Raw genomic sequence first — 22,376 nt, forward strand, 5'->3', positions numbered from 1 at the left:
AGCCATTAGAGACACAGAGGGGAGATGGTGGATAAAGAGGGGATGGGTTTTTTGCACAAAGCAATGAACCCCTGTAGTCCGCCCCCTCTCCTATTTTTTTCTTCTTCTTTTTTTTTTGCTACAATAGCACCATAGCAAGGGCTTCTTCAGTCGTCATGGAGACTAATGTTGAAAGCCAGCTGTGGTTTTGTCTTGGCAGCCCATTAGGCTGGAGCTCGGTTGGCACTTCTCTCGGTTTCTTTTTTTCTTTGTGGCTTTGCCTCCTTTGACTTACAATGGTGAAATATAGTCTCTCTGGGTTTAACTTGAGTTTGCGATATTGGCTGAGGGTCATATAAGGGTTTTAAATTCTTCTGAGCTTTTGTTTCACCTTGTTTGAAGTGCTCGTTGAGGGATACTTTTTCTTACATCACCCGAGTTGGTCTCACAGAGCAGCACAGCTGGGTATGGCACAGAAAATCAACTCACTGAGTTTTAAAGAGTTTGGTTAAGTAGCTCCAGCTTCTATATGGTAGACCCCACCCACCTTACAGTTCAAGTAGGTTAAAACAAGTTCAAGCAGATAAAGAATTATCTGCCTGACCCTGCTCTGCTTGATGGATGGTGTTTCGTCTCATTCTACATTGTCCCTACGCCTGGCAAGCAGCGTTTCTTGCCCCAGATCCCTTATTAAAGTGGCTCAAGAGAGGGATCTGAGTAATGTTTTTGTTGTTGTTGAGAACCGTTTATCCCTGCGCTGGAGCTCTTTTCCCCACAGCCCTGATATTCAAGCCTCCCTGACCCAAACACATCAGTCAACAGGACATTGGTGCCGTGTGACTCGGCCAGGAAGTGGGCTGAGGCAGGCAGGGAGAGCGATTGTTATGCAGCAGATTGATCAGGTTTCACAGGACACCGCAAAACTATCAATCTGTAGGACTGTACACACAGCATGAGTGTTTGGGGGTCAAGGCTAGAGTTGTGTGTTTGGGGCGGGGAACGCAAGAATCAATAGCTGGGTCAGAGGGTAATGTCTCACTGAGTGCTGAGTCTATACACAGCCATCAGACAGGATCACTATCAATCATAGGAGAGCTTAGGGAACATACACTCTGCTCTCAGTGCGTCTCTTTGCCTCTGCTGGCCCAGTGTCTGATGGGATCACTATTGCTCATGTAAGGGCTTTAGGAACAGAGACAGAGGGAGATGTGGGGAAACAGAGGGATAGAGCAACGCAGGGTGGATTGATGGCAACAAAGTGACAGAATAAGAAGGAAAGATGGGTTTGTATTGGCAGACACATGGAGGGTGACACTTGGGGTTTGGGAGATAAAAGAAGCCTTAAAGTGAAGAAAGTCTTTGGAGCGTAAAATAGGCTGTGTGGGTGGGATGGTGGTGAAATGGACAATAAATTAAAGCTGAAAACAAAATCAATAAACACGCAAATTAAGGTAAAGACCACAAGTCCCGGTCTTACTCACAGGTTAAACAACATTTTTCTTAATTGAAGTATTCTGTCTTTCCTCCTTCCTGGTGTTGTCGTTCACGCTTTTATCCGCCTTCGTCTCTGATCTCTGTTTTTTTTGCCTTTTGTCTTATTCGGCATGTGTTTTTTTTTTTTTCCTTCTTTTTGTTTTTTTTTCCCGACCTCGGCTTTTGCCATCTGGTGTTCCATGTGCGTTTGTTCATTTTAATTTCCTCACATTCATCCATCTGTGTCACGAGTGTTTGAACAAAAGCCACAAAAAGCGCATGTATGATTGATTGCAGAAACACACGTGTGGAAGAGAACATGCTTATTATTATACATAATGATGTGGGAGTGTGTTCGCCGAATGTGGCTCTGTGTGCGAGCGAGACGGCTCGGTTCAAAGGGCTAATAACGCTCACCATTAGGTTTTGTGCTGCTGGGACAGTCTCTCTCTCTCACCGTGCAGTCAATATCCACAGACACCGAGAGGAAGGGAAGAAGGGAGACGGAGTGAGTGGACAGGACAGCGAAAAAGTCAAATGAGAGCTGAGAAATTAAGCAAAAGAGGGAGTGATTTGGACAATGCTACTTGTGTGATCATTTCGGTGCTCTGTGTGTGTGTGTGTGTGTGTGTGTGTGTGTGTGTGTGTGTGTGTGTGTATGTGTGAGGCCACCTGGGAATAAATCCTGTTACCTGTAATATTTTGATCAATTACCAATGATGAAACATCGCTCAGCAGGCCTGGGCTGTATGTGTGTGAGAGAGGAAGTGTGTGCAGTGGCCTTGAGAAAAGGGAGCATATTCCAGGCTGTTGGACACACTCAAGACAGCTATTGATTTTAACGGGGAGAATTTAGAACCATTTCAACCCTTACACCCTATCAAACACCACTTTACACACACATTCAGGCACACACACACACATACTGTACATGTTCTTCAACTAATCCAGCTGGATTCAAATAAAGGGATAAATTCATCTGCAACCAGTATATAATGAGACGGCATCATTTGAGCAAGCTTCTACGCAAGTTTTTAATCAAAATTTGTCTGCGCGCTTCTTCTCATGCGGCGTTAAACGTAGACAGAAACAGATTGAAGATGAAGGTGATGAGAAAAGAAGGAAAGGCAGAGTAGAATGACAAGGTAGTGGGAAAGACTCGTGTCTGCCTTTGATGAGGGCCTCATTGATGCTACAGATCTCTGGGCGTCTCCATTCACCGGGGGAGCCGTTCAATTACACCGACCACTCCGCTGGCTGATTGGAGTCCTCCCGCAACAATGTTAGCATCTCTGTAGCGAGCCGAGATGGGATTAAGAAGCCTGGCCTCTGGAAGCAAAGTGGCTTTTAAGTCCTGATTGGCAATCATTTGTAACACTGCTGGACAAGTTTTAATCCAGCCCTACCTTGTGCCCATCAGGTGTGTCTCTTTTGAATTCTTTAACCTTGATTTATCTTGGCAAACAGTAACGCACACTTAAAGTCTTACAACCCAATCAGCCACCTGTGGTTTTCCACTTTTGATCAGCAAATGATTAGAAAAATTAAATTAAATGCTTCATACTTAAATCCAAAGATAAGTTAGCATTCACTGTGCTGAGTTACTATAGAAAGCTGTGTTGTTGAAGCCTAATTTATAGGCTTCAAAATGGTTAATCTTCAAAGAAGGTTGATGGAAAAAGAAAAAAGTTGTTAAAAAGCTTAATAAAATACAGCATCTGACATCCTTTTTAAAAAATGTATTACTACAAAGGGGGAAAATGCATAAATGATTTATTTTTGCCTTGTTGTCAGCATTTAAAAACATAAACATACTTTAATAAGTAATAAAATAACACCATCTCTCCAGCGTGCAGGGAGATGGTTGTTTTTATCATGGGACGGTACAGCTGTGATGCTTTCTGATGCACCTGAAGTTAAATTTTTTTTTAGATCAAAATAATATTTTAAATAACTGGAGAGTGGGAGAGTAGGCAGCTGTGCATGGTTATAACTCGGAGAGAGTTGCAACACGTTAATTTCCATCAATCAGGGACAAATGAGAATTTTTTGTCTTCCTCCTCACTCCTCACTCCTCCCCACCTTCCAAAGGTGGAAACACCCACTTAGGTAAAAAAGAAAATAGGACTATAACACTATATTTTACGGAGTAGTGGTATTATTAAAGATCTAACTGTGTGACAATATTGTTTAGTTTATGTGCTGCTGGCAACAAAATAGCAAGGGTAGTTGTTGCTTAAAAATGGGTCATTTTAGCTCATTGCTAGGTGGTTGTGAGGGATGTCTTATTCAAGTTTTGTGGATATAAATTAGATGTTATTGTGATGAAATAAACCAATAGTGTTGTAGGTAATAAAAGGTAAACACAGGTCATTTTCTTCTGCTACTAATTGTTTGCCAGGGAGCTTTATGGCATATTATATAAGGTATAATTTAACTTTTGTGGATATAAATTAAATGATGTATGATAAAAGTTATATAATTCTTTTGTTCAAGGCATTATAGGTGCATAAAAGCTAAAAAAAAAAGACAGGTCATTTAACTCAGCCATTGCTAGGTGGATGTTGGCAACATGATGACATTAAAATGTTTTACACTGATAACCATCATGAAACTTAAGATGTACATCTTTGCCAAGTTTTGGTACTGAACTCCCGATGGTCTGGGATGTCCACCCAAGGTTAACAAATGAGAGCTTAGCCAGTGGACCCCAGAGTACATTGTAAGAGTAAGAGTTGCCACAGAATTTAAAAACTGTAAACCCTTATTTGAAGTATTTACTGTGGCTTCAGCTAACCCCCAGCATGTATTACCAAGTTCCTAGAATCCAAGCAAAACATGAGGTTATCCCCCCCCAGTGAAATTTGATCTAATCGATATAGAGTAGGAGAAAACAAACTCTTTCTTTCCAGGAAGTTTAACAAGGACATTCAGACAACATTCACAAAGTTGAGGTAACATCCGTGAAGTCGGCTCAACTTTTATTCTGAACATTTTTCTACTGTGAGTACACATCGACGGATATTCAAACGAGTGTGATGTATTTGACATGAACTAGAGGTGGGAATCACCATACATCCCACGATACGATATTATCACAATACTTAACGCACGATACGATATTATTGCAATTTTTTAAAATATTTTGCGATATTCAGATTCTGTACATAAAGGTAAACTTTATCAATATTCATTTTATCTAATATCAAAGTCTCACACTCAGTCTTTCTCTCATCTCAGTCAGTTTTATTGTTGACAAACTGAACGGTTTGTATTACAGTCTAGTCCAACTTAACTGAATGCAACCATCTGGTACAATTATAGCTATTCTGAACTATGACATTTATGAAAACTATGCAGCCCCTTCAGCAACTGAAGAATTTGAAAGTAAATCAAAACAAAATATAATTTTACATTAAATAAAAAAGTTTTAAACTGAATTAAAATAAAACATGTCTTAAATTAAAATAAGTAAACTGTCATGTTTATTGCTGCCAAAAAAAAAGTTAAACACATTTGGACAGTGAAGGATTCTTGCTCAGAAAAAGGATCAACATGCTCTGAAGTCAGAGCATGTTCCAGTCCACAAAAACTTTTTTTGTAACAAAATATCGATTTCTGCTGTCCCTGTATCGATACATTATTAGCAAACAAAATATCACGATACTACACAGTATCGATTTTTTCCCCCACCCCTAACATGAACCCACAATGTTAAATTTTGTGTCATTTATAGCAAACGGATTGAGCATCTTGTATTAAAGTTTAAAAGCTCTAGTTCAGAAACTGAGTCAGAGTTACTGAGGGAAAGTTTGTTACAGCCAGACTTGGCCTTTCTTTAACTATCTTGACACTATCATAGTTTTGAAAGGGGCAGAATGTAACGTCTCCAAATTACTGTGCATCTGTCATGGTTGCATTTTTAGAAATATCTCTAAAAGTAAATCTGATTCCCCTAACAAGGAAAAATCAATCAGATAGCCTTCTTCGCAGCAAGCATTTTGACTTGGTGTATAAAATCATGTCGGAAAAAACACTGGTGTGACTAATAGAAGAACTGTAATGACAGCGCCACAAACTTCTGTAATAGCGTGATGGTAAACCAGGCGATCCACAGCCTAAGAACACTAAAACGAAGCAGCATTACTTTTATATTCTTTGATTTATTCTTTTTTTTTTTTTCATTCTTTGTTTTTATAGATCTATGTACAACTAATTGTAACGTGGCAAAGTGTCTTCAGTAAAAAGGACCGTTTATTCCCAGAAACAATATTTGCTAACTGTTACATTGTGATTTTTAATGTCTTTCCTTTTGTTTCCATGGCGATTTTCAAGCCCACCGCTGAAATTGAGCTGCTATTTTAAAATTTGCTACAAAGTAACGTTCTCCCACATTTGCTTACCTGTCATGGCAAGGTTTAATAAGAAAAATATGCTTTAATAAGAAACATTTTCCACCTTAGCCGGGGCATCAGCGAGCTTTCACACCATCCCTTGTTTAAAATACCCTGCATTAGAATAATTGTAACAAATGAGAGCATTTTCAGCAGTTAATCAAAGACTGCTGGTACAGTGAAATAGTGGAGCTATGCATGGACACGTATCCCACGTAATGGGAGTCACATACGCAGCATATTGACCAATGTGCTGTTCTCACAAAAAACATGGTCCTAAGGGGGAGACCCTCTCGCTGACTTAAATATTTGAGCTTCTACCTATCCTTATTGTCCTCCGCTGTCCACAAAATCTTCCATGTAACCAACAGAAGAGCAGAGTAAGCCAGTCCCACTAGCTCTTGTTACAAAAAGGAACGATGGCGCTTACTGTCAAGTGCTTTATTGATATATGATGCTCCAACAGGCCACACAGATAATAAGTAGATAGAGGGTAACTCTGTGGCATTATGTTGCCTATGACTGATTTATACAGGCAACATACTCTCGCTCTCTCTCTCTCTGTATCTCCCTCACACTCTCTGATGTGACTTTACAGTAGTGACATTGATCCAGGCCCACTTTGATCTTGCTCTTAGCTGTTGCTCGCTCTCACTCCCTCCAGCTATCACCCTTGGCTCTCTGGTTGCTAGAGTCTGCTGTTTTTAACCCCAACTACTCCTCGTCTCATCCTATAAATCTTCTCATCTTTCTCTCCATCTTTCCATCGCTCCATCTCTCTGGCGGATCTGTATACAAGTGATCTTTTGCTCTTGGAAACCTTTGCTCAGGCCGATGAAATGTCCCATCAGGTCTCTGGCTGTTATCAGCGTCACCTAGCCAGGTATCACTTGTAAGAGAGGAAATTAGTGGTGCCTCAACACAAAAGGAAACTGAGGCATCAGGAGGTAGCATCTGCAAGCAGCACACTCTGACTTTTCATAACCTGCTGGGCTGTATCGCTGCGTCTCTTTGTTTGGAATTTCAGGAAGCGTCACGATCTAATAAACTCCGGTATCATAGAGGGGAATAAAAGAAAATTCCAGAATGAGGCTGAACATGTTGTGATAGTCTTCTCAGCCAGAGCGACTTTCGCTCACGACTCTAAGGGAAATCTGTTTTTAAAATTAAAATATTTATTGCATTTTCTTTGGACTTGAAGCAGACGGCAGGAACGATATGGCTGGTATGTGACTATCGCAGCTTCTTTGCTCAAAAGAATGTTTCTGTACACGAATGATAGTCGTCAATATTTCAGTAACTGTGAGTCGACTTTTTGTTGGTAAATAAAAATGAATAAAAAAAGTGTTTTATAGAAGAATTAACACATTTCTCTAAAAACATGAGTACATTAGTGTGTACCATATAGATAAAAATATAGTGAGCAAAGCATGTTAACAGCGTCTTGCATATACTGGAAATGCTGACCCAGGATTCTAATGCAGTGTCGCACCCATGCAGTAAATTATAGCTTTAAAGCTTTTTGTTTATTTGTTGGCCACATTATTGGACATCTTTTGAGCCGTAGCCATACTGAAACGTTTCTATATTTACTGACATATGCATCGACTAAAATGTAAAAATGCCTTACTGCGTAACGCACTCGAGTAAAACCAAAACATGCTTTATTGGCTCATTTTTATCACCTGCATATTTTCTGATTAAAATTTATCTCAACTTGTCGAATTCATCGGGGTCATTCTTCTGATGAGAGAGTCTCAGTTCACATAATTCATAACTACATTTAAAGCGAATATTCAAACACACTGTATTTTGTATTATATGAGCAACATATAATGAAATCTGATTGTTCTTGAAGTTTACATTGTGTTGTTAAAATTGTTCAAAATGCCACATTGCATTTATTGTGCAAGGTTTTTGCTTATTTTCAGCTTTTCGTGTCTTCTGTGTCACGTAGTTGGTCATTAATCGCGTAATAATAAAAAAAAATCCTTGTGTATAGTTCGGAATTTGGATCATTTTTGTTTAATGCAATCAGTCTTTCTGCTTATGCAAGAGCCGTATAATTATTGTGATATATGAATAAGACTGCAGACATGATATATCATGCAAGCCCCCTCAATGCTCTATCTGCTCTTTAATCTCACTCTGAAATTGGTCTGATTTTCCGATTATCCACGGCGTGAAACAAAGGCGTATTATATGATGTGATGCCACTTTTATACAAGATTGGTTTTGCCGTTAAGTCACTTATGTTGGATTTTATGTGCGTACATGTGTGCGTGTCAGAGATGGGGCTCCTAAAGATGTCAAGATATCAAATAAATGGCTGGCAAATCGCAGCGCTGTACACTCGGAGAAATGCTCATTCGTACCTACTACACACCAAACCAGGACATACACAGTGGGAATCCTGTGGCATCTTTTATCTTGGAGGAGTGATTTGCTTTCAGATTATTCAAGATGCCCTGAGATGCCCTCCCCCTCATTTTCTCTCACTTTCTTTTCTGCCATTATCCCTTCATCTTTCAAAACTTGCTTTTCTTTGGTATCATAAAACTCGACAATTGCTTCTTTTTTTTCTTTTTTTTTTTTTTTTTTGTCTGCTCTATTCTGGCTTTCACTCCTCTTCTACTCAATTTGCATTCACACCTCCCTAGTGGAACCAAACTCATCGCTCACTCGAGTCCTTTCTCGCTTGCTTTCCATGTCTCTCTCTTTTGCATTCACTATAAATATAGTTCCCTTAAAGCATTTTCTGCATTTTTCTACCACTAATGCCAGAAAAAGTAAATCTCCTCTGCAAGCTATTAAGTGATGTAATGAGTGAAAGTGAGAGGGGTGGATAGGAGACGAGGCAAAAGGAGTAAAGGATGAATGTCGAACAATTAGTCTTAGGTTGCTCTGAAAGAAAGAGATGAGAGAAAAATGAAGAGCTCAGAGAAAAAAAGAAATTCAGGTTGGATTTAAAGAGAGCGGTAAGAAGTGATGGAGAGAAGGAGACATTGAGAGCAGTGTTTCGATCTTCATTTAATAATTGAATAATAATCTCCCTGGAGACATGACCTAGAACTGGCAAAGAGGGAGCGAGGCAGAGTCGGGCTGAGGATGACACACTGCTGCCCCCTTGTGATTTTATGGTGTCACCACTAGAGCGTCTGAGTGAACGAGAGCGGATGTGTGTACGCACATGCTCATCGGAGTGTGCATGATTTACAACTGCAGCCTGTCTCAGTCTCACAGATATGGGCCCGTGTCTGTGATGGGGAGAAAAAAAGGGGCTTTTGGATGTCAGGAAAGAACCTATTTCACTTTGTCACAGAAACTACACACACACAGGTGCGCACACAAGCTCCCAGACACCGAATCAGACCTTATCTTCCTGTCAAGCCGAATCTTTTTTAGGGTTGACGCTGATATATGAGCTTTGGGGGGGAAGAAACGTTGCCGGGACGTTGACGGTTGACGTGAGTGCAACGTTGCGCTCAGGTTGATGTACGAGCAGTGGGGTTAGGGGACAACGCTGCGCTGACACCAGGAGAAGGAGCTGTGGCCCTGGGGCCTTGAGTCCATTCTGAAGAGCCAGCTCCGCATTCTTTGCATGCAGCAGCCCCGCAGCCACGAATACACACCCTCGCCCCCTTAAGCACACACCCGCTTACTGGTATTAATAACTCGATACCTCTGAAACAAAGATTTGTGTTACGCCCGGTGATTGTTCAAGCAGAAAGCATCCGAAAGACAAAATCCCGTGCAGTGATCTGAGATGTTACATCGCTGCTGCTGCTGTGCAGTGATGTATGTGATACTGAGTGTTGAGGAAATGCCCAAAGCATGTTTATGTTTGTGTGTGTCATCTGTGTACGAACATACTCAAAAATTAGCACTCATAATATAAAGAGTGTAAAATGTGTGTTCATCAACACCTCTGTTCAGCTTTGCAATGGCACTGATTTCAAAAAAATGATGTAAATGATGACAGAAAGTGCCAGAATTTAGATAAAATAATACAACTTTTCATGCATGCACCTTTCCAAGTGGCTTTTGGCAAGACTATAAACCTCAAATTGGCCCGATGCAGCCTTTACTGTGTGATCTGTGATAAATGCTGTATATATATATCAAACGCTGTATTAAAAAAGAAAAAGAAAACATTTTTTAAATGATAAATACCGCTTGCATTAAAAAAAATATCAAGTAATATTTATATATAGCTGTTTTGAGTGTTTAATATTCTAATCTCTTCTCTGCTTGTCCAGTCTGCGTAGGGAGGGCTACACAATGCAGGTGAACGTCAACGACTACCTGGACATCTACTGCCCTCATTACAACGACAGCCAGCGCATGGTGGGCACCGGAGAGCAGTACGTCCTCTACATGGTCAGCTATCGCGGTTACAGGAGCTGTGATCCCCAGATGGGCTTCAAGCGGTGGGAGTGTAACCGGCCTCACGCCCCCCACGCGCCCATCAAGTTCTCCGAGAAGTTCCAGCGCTACAGCGCCTTCTCGCTGGGCTACGAGTTCCACGTCGGCCAGGAGTATTACTACATCTGTGAGTGGAATCGAACCTGCTGTATATCTTATAAAAGAAATTTCACTAATGTGGTAAATGTCTAGATATAAATATTAAAGAACTATGTTATTGAGGTCAGAGCAGCAGGTTAAAAAAAACCCGCTCGTTATAATATTACACATATTACTTTTATCTTTGAATATTCGGCTCGATCATCCAAGTCATGTCCTCGAGTAATATGGGGATGACAAATTGCAGCCTCACATTTAATCATATCGCCCTGCAGCCGTGCAGGCTCATCCATTTTGTTGATTGCTAATCAAATTAACTTGCAGCACCTTGTGCCAACAAGCCACTGTATAAATAATGAACTTTTAGCCTGTCATAAAACAGTGCCAAAACAGATATTACGAGGCACTGACTGTATAATCGGTGCAGTACTCATTTACTCCTGTACGTATTTGTGGGTTTGGTAATATTAACGTAGGATTCTGGTAGGTAAGTGAGCAAATCTACAAGAATCATGTGCCATCCTAACATTTTCAGACCACTGCTCTCACTGCTTCACATGAAAAATCCAACACTAAACTATACACCACAGTGAGTCGCTTATAATAAAACATTCAACCCACCTTCTCGAGTCATTGTTTTGTGTCGCTGATTGCCAGCCGGTTGATTAGTCAAGTAGTAGTAACATAACATCTGGCTGATTGTTTTTCTGTTTAACAAATGCATGATAATAGTGATCCAAACGGTTAATTCTGGCTATATTTAAGTACAAGCTCTGTAACAAAAGTGCACACGGCATTTAATTTATTGTGTATTATTTTGTTGTGCAGCCACGCCCACTCATCACCACGGACGCGCCTGTCTGAGACTACGAGTGTACGTCTGCTGCTCCACGGGTAAGTCTCCTGCTTTGTGTTTGGGGGGGGGGGGGTGATGTTTGACCTATAATGCTTGGACTTGTTCGCAGGCTTTACCTGGACCCATCTGGCCACTCTGCCCATCTGGAAAGCACCAGGCTCCCAACGAACTCACACACTCTCTGCATACAGATGCACACACAATCTAAATACAGCCTAAAACAGGCAGAGCTATTAATACTGCTGCCGAGTCTCCTGCAGCATTTTCACTCACAGCATAGCCCCCCACGTCCCAGCTCCTCTTTTTTCTCTTCTTCCCCGTCTCACTCTTCTTTCACTTTCTCTCTCTCTCCCTCTCTTTACAGCAGCAAAAAAAGGGAGCAGCTTCAGCTTTGAAGGCCCTCAACCCCCTCCTGCTTCCTCTCCACTCCTCTCCCTCTCTCTTCCACCCCTCCTCCCTCTCTCCCTGTCAGAATCCATTTATTGCCGTGTGCGGTCAGTGGGTGGCTATGTATATGTAGTGTTATCCTCTCTCGCTCTCCTGCCACCCTTCAATCTCTCGACCCGCTCTCACTCACTTTCACACGCACGCACACACACACACATACACACACAGACTTTGATCCCTGGCCTGTCCGGTCCTTTGTAGTATTAACCTCTCCTCCCTCTTTCACCCCCACAACTCCATCACTCTCCATCCCTTTTCACACACTGACTCTCTTCAGTTTGATCTTCCTCTCCTCACATTCCCTCTTTTCCCCGTCTCTCTCTATCTTTTTGTCAGGGCTTCTTGTGATATTGTGGCTTGTCAGTCGGCGTGCTGTGGGGTTTTTCAACCCTGCACCCTTGTCATGCCACTCTATTGGATGTCATGTTGGAAGTAATTAAAGTCCTCTTGGTTGGAGCAATAGTTTAACCCCGCTCCCTTTTTTTTCCTCTACCCAGCTCAATTACTTTTCACTCTCTCTCTCACACACAGCTTCTGATGTGGACGATGAGCCAGGGCCTACAGATGGAGTCTACACGCTTAGACCAGGCCTAAAAATTGATGAGCTTGGTGAGTAATACACACAGGAAGTTCAGGAAGTGTGACACATCTGTCTGTTGCAGCTCGATTCACAAAAACAGCGATAGACTCTGATTTTGATGACTTTAGTACCAAATCAAGGAAATCAGATTATTTGCCTTTTACAAAGCGTCTCATTGAAGTTAAAGCAGAGTTCATAAATTCATAAACAAGCAACAATGTATTAGTCTGAAATATTAAGTGACTGAAAATATGGAATAACAACATCCTATTAATGCTGCTCGCTGTATTTTCAGCAGCGGATTATTGCAAACATGGATACGACACGCTTGTATTGGATTTGCTTGCAATTTTAAAAAAACGCATATGGTAGAAGATCATCAGCATTATTCTTTGAACGCGTCAGCTGGCTGACCAATGATATTGATATAGATGGCAGTGCGACTGTGCAGCATCAAAAGTGGCTAACCAAGTGAAATGATATTCAGCGCAGTTAACTTCACAGCGCCAGCTGGCTTGGCAAGCTGCTGATCCTGCTAAACAACGACATGAATATTCATTTCACACATTTCATGCCGTTTTCACCCAGATGAGCAGAGAACACAGAGTTTCTTGAAAATTTACAACAAAAAGTATAAAATTCATTCAGAAAAGCAGGGCCTCTTTAGATATCCCACATTCAGATAACCCCTGCCCGTTTGGAAGTGCTTCCTGTTTGTCTTTGTGTTGCTCCGATTTGGAGTTATATGATTAAAAAGGGATCGTGTGTATAATGTGAAATCTGTTGGCAGCGATTTAAGGGAGAAGCGGAGGAGTAAATCAAAAAATGACAGACTTTGGGATCACCTGTTCATATTGTTGATTTTTAGTGTTGTGGCAACAGCATAGCAACACAGTAACAACATGCAGGTAGCTTGGCCTACCTATCCAGCAGCCGTTACACAACCAGGCATGCTGGTATCAATCATAATCCTGTCTAGCTATCACACGCTCTCCTCCAAGGTATTTTGTAAAATATGGCGTTGCGTTGTTGTTAATCTCCCCGTGTGTCTGAGTGTTTGTGTGTGCGCACGCTCACATGCGCGCACGCGTGTAAGTCAGTTTGTTCTAATAATTGTCGTAAGAAAACTCATGACTGGCTGCGGCAAATAGCTGCAGGTCATGCGAGTTTCTGTGAGATACCGCTCCCTCGCTTCTTTTTCCTCTCATCATTCTTTCATCTCATTTCACTCTCACTCCATCTCCTTTCTCTATGCCCTCCTCATGCCTCTGCCTTTTAATTCCCATCTTCCGTTTTTCCTCCGAGAGCACAAGTAGCAATGCAGTGGAGGAGAAAGCCACCTAAACTCAGTTTATTCACCTTTTGATGTGTGAAATTGAGTTTTTCCCTCGTTTAATACTTTTCCCGCCCCGAAGCGATATTTATCTTAGGTTTTATGGTATTCATTAACACTATCACAGTGATATTAAAAAAAAGTTTGAAATATTTTTATGCCAAAACAATTTTTAGAGCTAAAAATTCCCATACGCTACTGAGCAACAATATATTACAATATGTACGATATATTCTTATCACATTTCCTCAGTACTTGGTCCTTCCTTGCTTTCTTTTCTAATACAGTAAATGCAAAACATGATCACTGCAAAATAAAATCTGTTCGCTACACATGTACAGATTTTTTATGCGAAGGAAAAGGACATTAAAGATCATTTCAGCAGAAGAATATCTACATTTAATGTGTTAAACTGATAGAGACAGCTCGAGGACATGGTACTCTAGCTGTACTGTTGATAGTGAGCGGCTAACACAAAAGCTGAAAAGAAATTACCCCAGCCCCTATGGGTCTTTTTCACCTGTAGTGCTGTGTTGCCAATTAAATTAATACGATAACCCAAGTGGTGTGAGAGGAAGTGAGAAGATCAGCAGGGAGCTGCGAAACGAGCTGAACACAAAGAAGTGGTACAGTTTCCTGTTCTCCTCCTTCGCTCTCAGTCCTCCTGGCTGCCGGTTAGACGTCCTCACATCGTAGTTTTAATTACTGTTACTGAAGTTTCACACAGACTGCGCAGTTCAAATCTGCCTGATTATTGTGTGTAGAAATGTTGAAATAACTCAAATGTTGTGTATTGGAACCCACCCGTGTCTTTCTCCCCCCTTCTCTCCTCGCAGTTTATTTCCTGGGCACCTTCCCCTTTCAATCAATGTGGTTCCCTCCTGAATACGGCCACTAGCATTAGATTTCATTTAGATCTCATTTACAACGCAGATGGAATGGTGCTAGCTGCTCCCCGTGCAACCATGCGATTACTGAAGGCTTTCAGTGGGAGGACGCTCATTTTCCCACCCTGTTGGCTCAGATTACTGCATCCGATGATCAGCTCTGGCCATTAGTAGAAAAATCTGTAGCGTGTTCTTGTTAATGGGGCTTGTTGTAGCAATTATTATTCCTATGAGCACAGTATGTTTAAGGTACTTGGCAGCAGAAGACAGAACAAACAGTTACAGATCAACGTTTTCATACCTGCAGTTTGTAAATTTTGTAAATTCTCCCTATGCTTTGGTTTCTTTTTGAGGAAAAAAGGTAGCAGGTAATCATGATGTGCTACTGAAAGGGATGTGTGAAAGTTCAGCCCACTGGGTGTTAAGATATAGCTGGCAAAGCAGAGGTGAGAGGAAAGTCAGGTGTTTAGGACCGCAGTTTGTGAGCCCTGCCACATTACAGCACACCTGGCTACAGGAGCTCAAACTCCAGGTCACCCGGTAGTTGCATCGAGGTCAAGAGCCCGTGCTCATCACAAATAAACTTATTTCGGATTGTTGTGAGGACCTTTTTTCTAAAAAAAAAAAAAAAAAGCGGGGGGGTCTATCTGTACGTGAATGATCACACCTCTCCAATCGAACTGCCCCAAAAGTGAAAAACAACTGTTTTAGCTGGACTTAGAATGTGTGAAAGTACCTGTCACTGTTTTTTAGATCAATTTGTAGAAAGAGTTGTGAGACAGTTTGCACTCAACCAGTTTAAACGATCTCTATCTGGCAAGCTGACACGTCTGCTGTAACGTGCAAACCTATTTGTGCATTTTTGTGGTGTATGGGAGAGCTGAATAACACAATTGCAACCTTTAAACACGCCTTAAATATTTGGTTTACAAAACTACACGAGAAAAACAGAAGCGAGATGGTCGAGTGCATTCTGGAGCAAAGTGTAACAAATAAGTAAATATTTAAAATGTGTTTTATTTATTATTTGCCCAATAACATGAATAACCCGATCTTACCATTTATCCCTTCCAAATGTCACAGCTAATGATTCTGTTTACTTGCAGTTAAACTACTGGAAAGCGTAATTATTTGCATACATGCATGCGGTCTGCTGTCAGTTTCTTTTGAATTTCTTCAGCAATCTAACAGCTGTTTGTTTGTGGCGTTTGTTTGGACAGCCAGTGTTTGTTTAGCTAACGTTCCCTCTTTATTTTTCAGTAACCTGCTTCTGATTTAGCATGTCAAACTCTGTTTACTAGTCGCGGCGAGAGCTGCGCGGCTTTTGCAGACAGTTGACTATTGTCTTCGGAGGCTCTGCGAGATGTTTGTTAAATAAAGACTATGTTGAAAGACGTGTGTATGAACCAGTCAGGCGGGATCTGATGAAAGGCGCTCTTGTAACAGTCTCGGTCACAGTTTTTGTGTGTTTGTGTTTTTTCTAACCTGCGTCTCTGAAGCCTCAGTACTATGTAAAAATGCAGTACTAAATCACTGCAGTGCCCCTTTAATGAGGGCTTTCTGATGCAAGAGCGCCACAAATTATAAGCTCTGAGAAGACTCAACACATCTCACAGTGTCAACAAAGTCACTCTTAAATTATTTATGCCAGGACATTTCTACTGAATTGCATAATGCTGTAAAAGTTCTTTTTAAATTACTCAGTATTCATAAAATACAGAATAAGGTCAGATTTATACTCCCACAGTAACATAATGTAGTATAAAATGTGTATAAAAGAGGATTTAGCGCACACACTCCTTCACAAACACAGATTAGACAGACGTAATCCAGTCTAAGCTACAGTACTGTGCAAAAGTCTTGAGCTACTCTTATTTTCTTATATTTTAGAATAGAATGCCTTTATTTTTGATTATATGGGAGTACAATGAAATTTGAAGCTTGTCTCTGAGTGCTACAGATGGATAGATTGCCGTTTGGACCTTGATTGTCTGTAGACCTGCTCGAGTGAAGGTAGCTGGTTGTCCTCTATGTTGATTTAATGACTCTCTGAACAGCTTTCTTGTCAGCCTCAGTGCAGCTGGCATACCACACCAAGATGCCAGGCTAAGTATACTCCACCGAGCTGTGGTAGAAGGACACAAGCAGCTGTTTGGGCAGGTTTGCTCTTTGCAGTGTTTCTAAGAAGTCAAATGGCTTCTGTGTCTTCTTCACGCGAGAGGTTGTGTTTAGAGTCCGTGTGAGACGAGTGTGCCGAGGAATTTAAAGCTGGGCACTCTCTCCACAATGTTTCCACTTATGCAAAGCGGAGCAGGTTCCTCTTCATGTCTCCTAAAGCTGACGATCAACTCTATATTTGGCTTCCAAGGAGACTTTCTTGCAGTTTTTAAAAAGCGGCCGTGAGCAATAGTTCTCCAGGCTTCCTGAAAGTCTTTCAAGGTTTTTCTTTGGGCATTGGCTGATTTTTCACTAATTTTCAGTACAGTCTTTCTGTCTGAGGGAAATGTCAGATGATTTTTTTGTTAAGTCCTTTATCACTGAGCTATTAATCATTCAAGCATAAAACTCAATTTATTTATTTAACTCAAGGGATGAACCAGTATTGTGTGTTGGCACATCTTTAGACACTTTATTATTAGCAGCCTGTAACAAAAACACACGATTTCCTTTCATTTCTTTATCTGAGTCTATGAAAAATGTCAAAGATAATATAGTTTGACAGAATAAAATCTCTTTCGGGTGTGTAGTGCTTTCTGTAAAAAAAACTGAGGAAACTGGACAAGTGGTGGACAAACAAGTGACAGCTCTAAAATAGTATCTACACCAGCATCTGGAAATCATGCAAAGACCTGACACAGAAAAGATGCATCTAGATATTCAGCTGTTCCATCTACTGTACTGAAGCTTCATCAGAAATGGCCTCAGTTGAAGAGTGGCTGTAATGAAGCTACTCTTAAAGAAGCTTATGGAAGGGAAACAGGGAGAAAAGGCCAAATTACACAAAAATGGGAGCAACAGGTCTGATGGAGTGATGAATCCAAATGAGAAATTTCTGATTCTGATTTGATTTAAATTAAATACCATCTGCAAAGCATCTGATTGGCACGAGAATGATCCCAAACACACTGCCTGTGCTGCAAACACACACCTAAATAGAAAAACACACAGTGGAACACCATCAATCATTGATTGGCCTCACCAGAGCCCAGCCCTCAACATTATTGAAGCAGTGTGGGATCATCTTGACAGAGAACAGAAGGAAAGGCAGCCAACGTCCAAGGAAGAGTTTTGAATGTCCTTCAAGAAGCCTGGAAAACTATTCCTGAAGAAATGACAGGAAAGCTTGTCTCAGAGAATTCAGGCTGTGTAGAAGTATGAAGGTGGTGATTTTCAAGCTCATTAGAACTGTAAAAACTTTGTTTTTGCCTTACATACTATATTTCCATTTCGGTTTACACATGTTTCAAAAATGTCTTGGCAAGTTTCCCAGGAAATATGATGGGTGGCTCAAGACTTTTGCACAACACTGTATTTCGTGACTTCCAGATTTATAGACACTTACAGCTGTCTGAGCTTCTTAATTATTAGGTAGGTGCTACTTGCTTTTTGTGCACTGTAATATGTACATGCAGACGTTTGTATGTTTAGCTCAGCCCAGCATGTCAGAAGGTCACAATGCACCTCACATGACCTCTGCACAAACAAGTTGTACGCCAATAATTATACGTTTATTAACAGCAGTGGCAGACTATGAGTGTCTGTGTGTCTCTGTGTAATGGGGCGATTAGCAGAGCCTCACTTTGGAACCAGTTGTACGAGATGCTCTGCCGTCTGCTGTTTGTGTCTACAAAACCACATTCCTCTGTCAGTCAGCACCAAAACAACAGTTTGAAGCCGCACAGTGTCCTGACCCCTCAGCTGCATACTCAGTTACACCACGGTCAAAGCATTTAACCTGAGCTCCGCTGCTGCATGGACCTCATTAGACTGGCTGGCAAAGCATACCAGAGAAGCCCATCTCTAAAACCAGGTGTCAGAGAGTCATTACTCTCCTGTCTGACCCACGGAGCAGCTGGAAATATTCTGGAGATAGATACAGCGACGAGTGGAAACACTGAGAGCAGCTCTGCTTTATTTCAATGCCATCAGACCGTAAACACAATAGTTGCTAATCAGCATCAGGGACCTTCTGTACAGACAGAAAATTGTGCTCCTGTCTGGTCTCCAGTCTTATTAATCAAATGACTACAGAGGGAGTGTCTGCCCCTGCATGTGTCTCATAGGTGCAGGCTTGTAGCAAACTGTCTGCTCGGTCATGTGTTTCTCACTTTGACTAGACATCAAAGTTTGGTGTGTAGCCCTCAAGAAACCTATTTTTAGCCTGTTTCCAGGTGTAAGTGCAGGGGTATTGAGGCGATTACAGTACATACAGTAGATTTATGTCTCAGGTATGATGGGCAATGTGTCACCTTATTAGAACAATGAATGCTGTCTGGTAACAGCTGCAGTCTTTGTGTTGTTTTTAGTGCAGACTGACCATATTTCAGTGGGAGTAAGACTGAAAGCTGCCTTTTGTTCTCTCAGGCTGTCATCATTTTTTTGTCACATTTGAGAAAAAGTTGTGCTGTGAAACCAGATTATAGCACATTTAGGAAGCCAGATAAACGCTTTTAAATGTTCCACTGAAGGATGAGCCAAGTTTTATTTATAGAGAACGCTTCAAATCAGCAAAAAAGTGTTGCACAAGTATGCCACCAAAACACAGGGAAAAAAGACAACTGGGCAATAGATAATCTAAACAGTAATCGCTTTATTACATTGCCTACCCAATTACATACGGGTCTCAATTCTGTCAGACAGGTAGGTCTTAAGCGAGGATTTAGAGGGGAAAAATGTAGGACAGATGTGATATGAACGGGTAGTCTGTTCCGATGCTTCGAGGTGCCAGCTGAAAAAGTACAAAACCTCTTTGTTTGTAACTTGGACTTGAAACCACCTGGAGAATCTGGTCAGATGATCTAAGTCAGGGATGGGCAACATGCCGTCTGAGACAAAGAGCCAGACTTTGAACAACTGAATTCAAACATAATGCAGACTTATGCTTTGTGGATTGTGTAAGCATGGTATTCTTGTTTCAAAAATCAAGATATTTCTTTAGGAAATGTGACTGTTTTGTGTCAGTGGAGTGTACTGTAAAACAAAGTGCTCCATTTGAAGCCAGCTGTAGTCCTGGTACAGAGGCCAGGTAACTAGAGATAGCAGTTAGCTGAAAAAATGATGCTTGTTTAAAACTAAAAACACACCAACAGAAATCCTGAAATGCTCAGTGTGTTTGGGTTCTGCACCCTGTGATACTTTGCCATACAGAATAACACATCCCAGCCACATCACCTGAGGGGGGAAAAAGTCCCTAAATTTTGTACCCTGAAGTTTAGCTGAAGTCTCATTTAGTAGAGGCTCTTGCTAATATTTTATATTATCTGTTATTTTAGTGTATTATTGTGTACTCCAGACACCTGAACCTCTTTTGCCTAGAGAGCATCTATTTAACAAGGCACTGATATTTATTCATGGTGTGAATCTCCTGTTCCACCACATCTCAAAGGTGCTCTACTGTATTGAGATGGATTTCAGGTTGTGATTTTGGGGTCCTTTGAGTACAATAAACTCATTTTCATGTTCATTAAACCAGTTTGAGATGATTTGATCTCTCTGACGTGGCATATTATCCTGTTGGAAGCAGCCATCAGAAGATATGTACAGTGTGGTCATAAAGGGATTGTCAGGCCAGCAGCAATGTTTAGGATCGCTGTGGTGTTTAAATGATGCTCATTTGATGTTAAGGAGCCCAAAATGTACAAAGAAACTACCTAATACTACTTGACCATGTCTAATGTTCCTAAATGCATTTGAGTTGTTGTCATGTGATTGGTTGATTAGATATTAGATATTATTATTAGATTAGATATTTGCATGAACAAATTGCTGAACATTTGTACCTAATAAAGTGGCATGTGGTTATAGTGGTGATAAATTGGACAGTTGGAAAAAACTGTCCTTAACATGGTCTAAGATCAGACATAGAAATTATCTGACATGATTATAATTAAGATCTCTCTGTCTCTCTCCTGTTGTTGTTGCGTTCTAATAGTTTCTCATTCTCTTTTATTTTTCAAGCTGAATTTAATCCTGTTATTCCCAAGCTGGAGAAGAGCGTCAGTGGAAGCAGCCCATCCAGGGATCGCCTTCTTCTCACCGTGACGATGCTCTTTTTGGCCGCTCTCTGCATCTCCTAGCAACGGCCATCCCATTAGCGTCACCATGCCAACTAGCCTTGGGAAGGTGTACAATATCTGAGGAGAGGATAGGAGAGGAGAGGCAAATAGAGCAGAAAGCAAGAGGAGCAAGACTTTGAAATTAGAGTTTGGAAGAATCACAATATGTGTGTGTGGGGGGGGGAGTGCGTGTGTCTTTGTGTACGTGCGTGCATGTGTGTGTCTGTGTGTGTACAGCTGTGTGTTTGAGGGAGTGTGGTTTTGGCAGAGTACAGGCACCTTCAGACACTTGCTGACACAGACTGAACCATATCTGGCATTAAAGTCAGCCTGTGCCCACAGGTGCAGGTGGGGGTAGACTGTTTGTGAGTGTGTGTTTTTCTGTTCTGTTTCTGTGTGTGTGTGTGTGTGTGTGTGTGTGTGTGTGTGTGTGTGTGAGTGTGTGTGTGTGTGTGTGTGTGCATGAGCAGGCCAAATGTTGAGCTTGTTGAATCCTGCACACCACACAAAGCATTTATTCCACAGGTGAGGTGGAGCTCAAATCCTAATAAAAAGATGAAATCCAACCACCAAACTGAAACCTATTTGAAGACTTTCCCTTGGATCTGATTGGCTGTAAGAATCCTTAAGTCTAGTTGCCATAGTTTCTTGCAACAAATAGAACTGAAATGAACTGATTCATATAGATTTCAGCGGTACTGAACTGAAATTGCCTTTTTGTTGTTCTTGTTGTTGTTTATCTTGATGCTGGGAGCTTTTCCCAGCACACAGAGGAAAAAAAAATGGAGCCAGCTGATGAACTATGTTGGCCCCGTGTAGTCAAAGTAGCCAGTAGTTCATACACAGACAGACCCTGGGACTCCAGACCACCAGTGTTTCAGTTGCCATTTCCACTATGCTGTGTCATTCTGTGTTCACCATCAGCACTCAGAAGGCAAAAGGACAGAAAGGGGTCACGGGAAAATACAAAGCATTTAAATGTCGACTCACCATTTTGAGGAAAAGATAGAAGAGGGGGAAAGGAACCTGAATATGTGGCATTGACAGACAGTGCAAGGGTTTGTGGACGTTAGAAGTTGCTGTGCTACTTTTCTGTCTTTTCCTTGAAGTACTCAGTTCGTCCTCTGCCAGCTCCGAGGTTAATGAAGCACACGATGGCCATCGAGCAGCCATGGATACACTCAGCAATACTACGCTCCTCACAAGCGACTTCAAGCTGTTCAGAGGAGAGGAAGAGGAACCCGGAGGAGGGGACGAGAGAGGAGGAGCAGTCACTCACACGAGCATCAATAAATAGGTCCTGTCCAAGCCATGTTGGTTTAGCGGCCTGCTCTACCAACCCTGTTCTCTGTACGCCCATATGTCAGTTGCCACATTTTTGCGTTTCTGTTTGAGTGTGTTTTATGTGTGCCCGAGTGGGGAAAAAACAAAACCATCTCCAGTGTGCTGTTTGTCTGTGTTTGAGAGCGAGAGAGAGACTATTTTAAAAGGTACTAACAGCCTAAAAAAATACATACATCCACATACTGTACATCTTATAAGTATGAAAACGCAAAAAAAAAAAAAAATCAAAACACGACTAAAGCAGCAAGTTATACATACAAACCAAGTGCTTTGGTGGGGAGGTA

The 22,376-nt window shown here is 41.4% G+C and overlaps 1 protein-coding gene across 2 annotated transcripts in view; it reads left to right on the plus strand.

The window, feature by feature from the left end:
- Positions 1 to 22,322, plus strand: part of efna3b (ephrin-A3b) — a 69,346-nt gene extending 47,024 nt beyond the window's left edge. For both annotated transcript variants that reach the window (XM_084943172.1, XM_084943173.1), the window contains 4 exons: positions 10,106 to 10,398; positions 11,199 to 11,264; positions 12,205 to 12,282; positions 20,651 to 22,322. In XM_084943172.1, the coding sequence (XP_084799298.1) occupies positions 10,106 to 10,398; positions 11,199 to 11,264; positions 12,205 to 12,282; positions 20,651 to 20,769 (556 nt within the window). In that variant the 3' untranslated portion in view covers positions 20,770 to 22,322. The remainder of the gene's footprint in view (positions 1 to 10,105; positions 10,399 to 11,198; positions 11,265 to 12,204; positions 12,283 to 20,650) is intronic.
- The last annotated feature ends 54 nt before the right edge of the window (positions 22,323 to 22,376 follow it).

This window comes from Perissodus microlepis, chromosome 11 (genome assembly GCF_051167445.1).
Source record: "Perissodus microlepis isolate ML-2025 ecotype Zambia chromosome 11, ASM5116744v1, whole genome shotgun sequence".
NCBI classification, from domain to species: Eukaryota; Metazoa; Chordata; class Actinopteri; order Cichliformes; family Cichlidae; genus Perissodus; species Perissodus microlepis.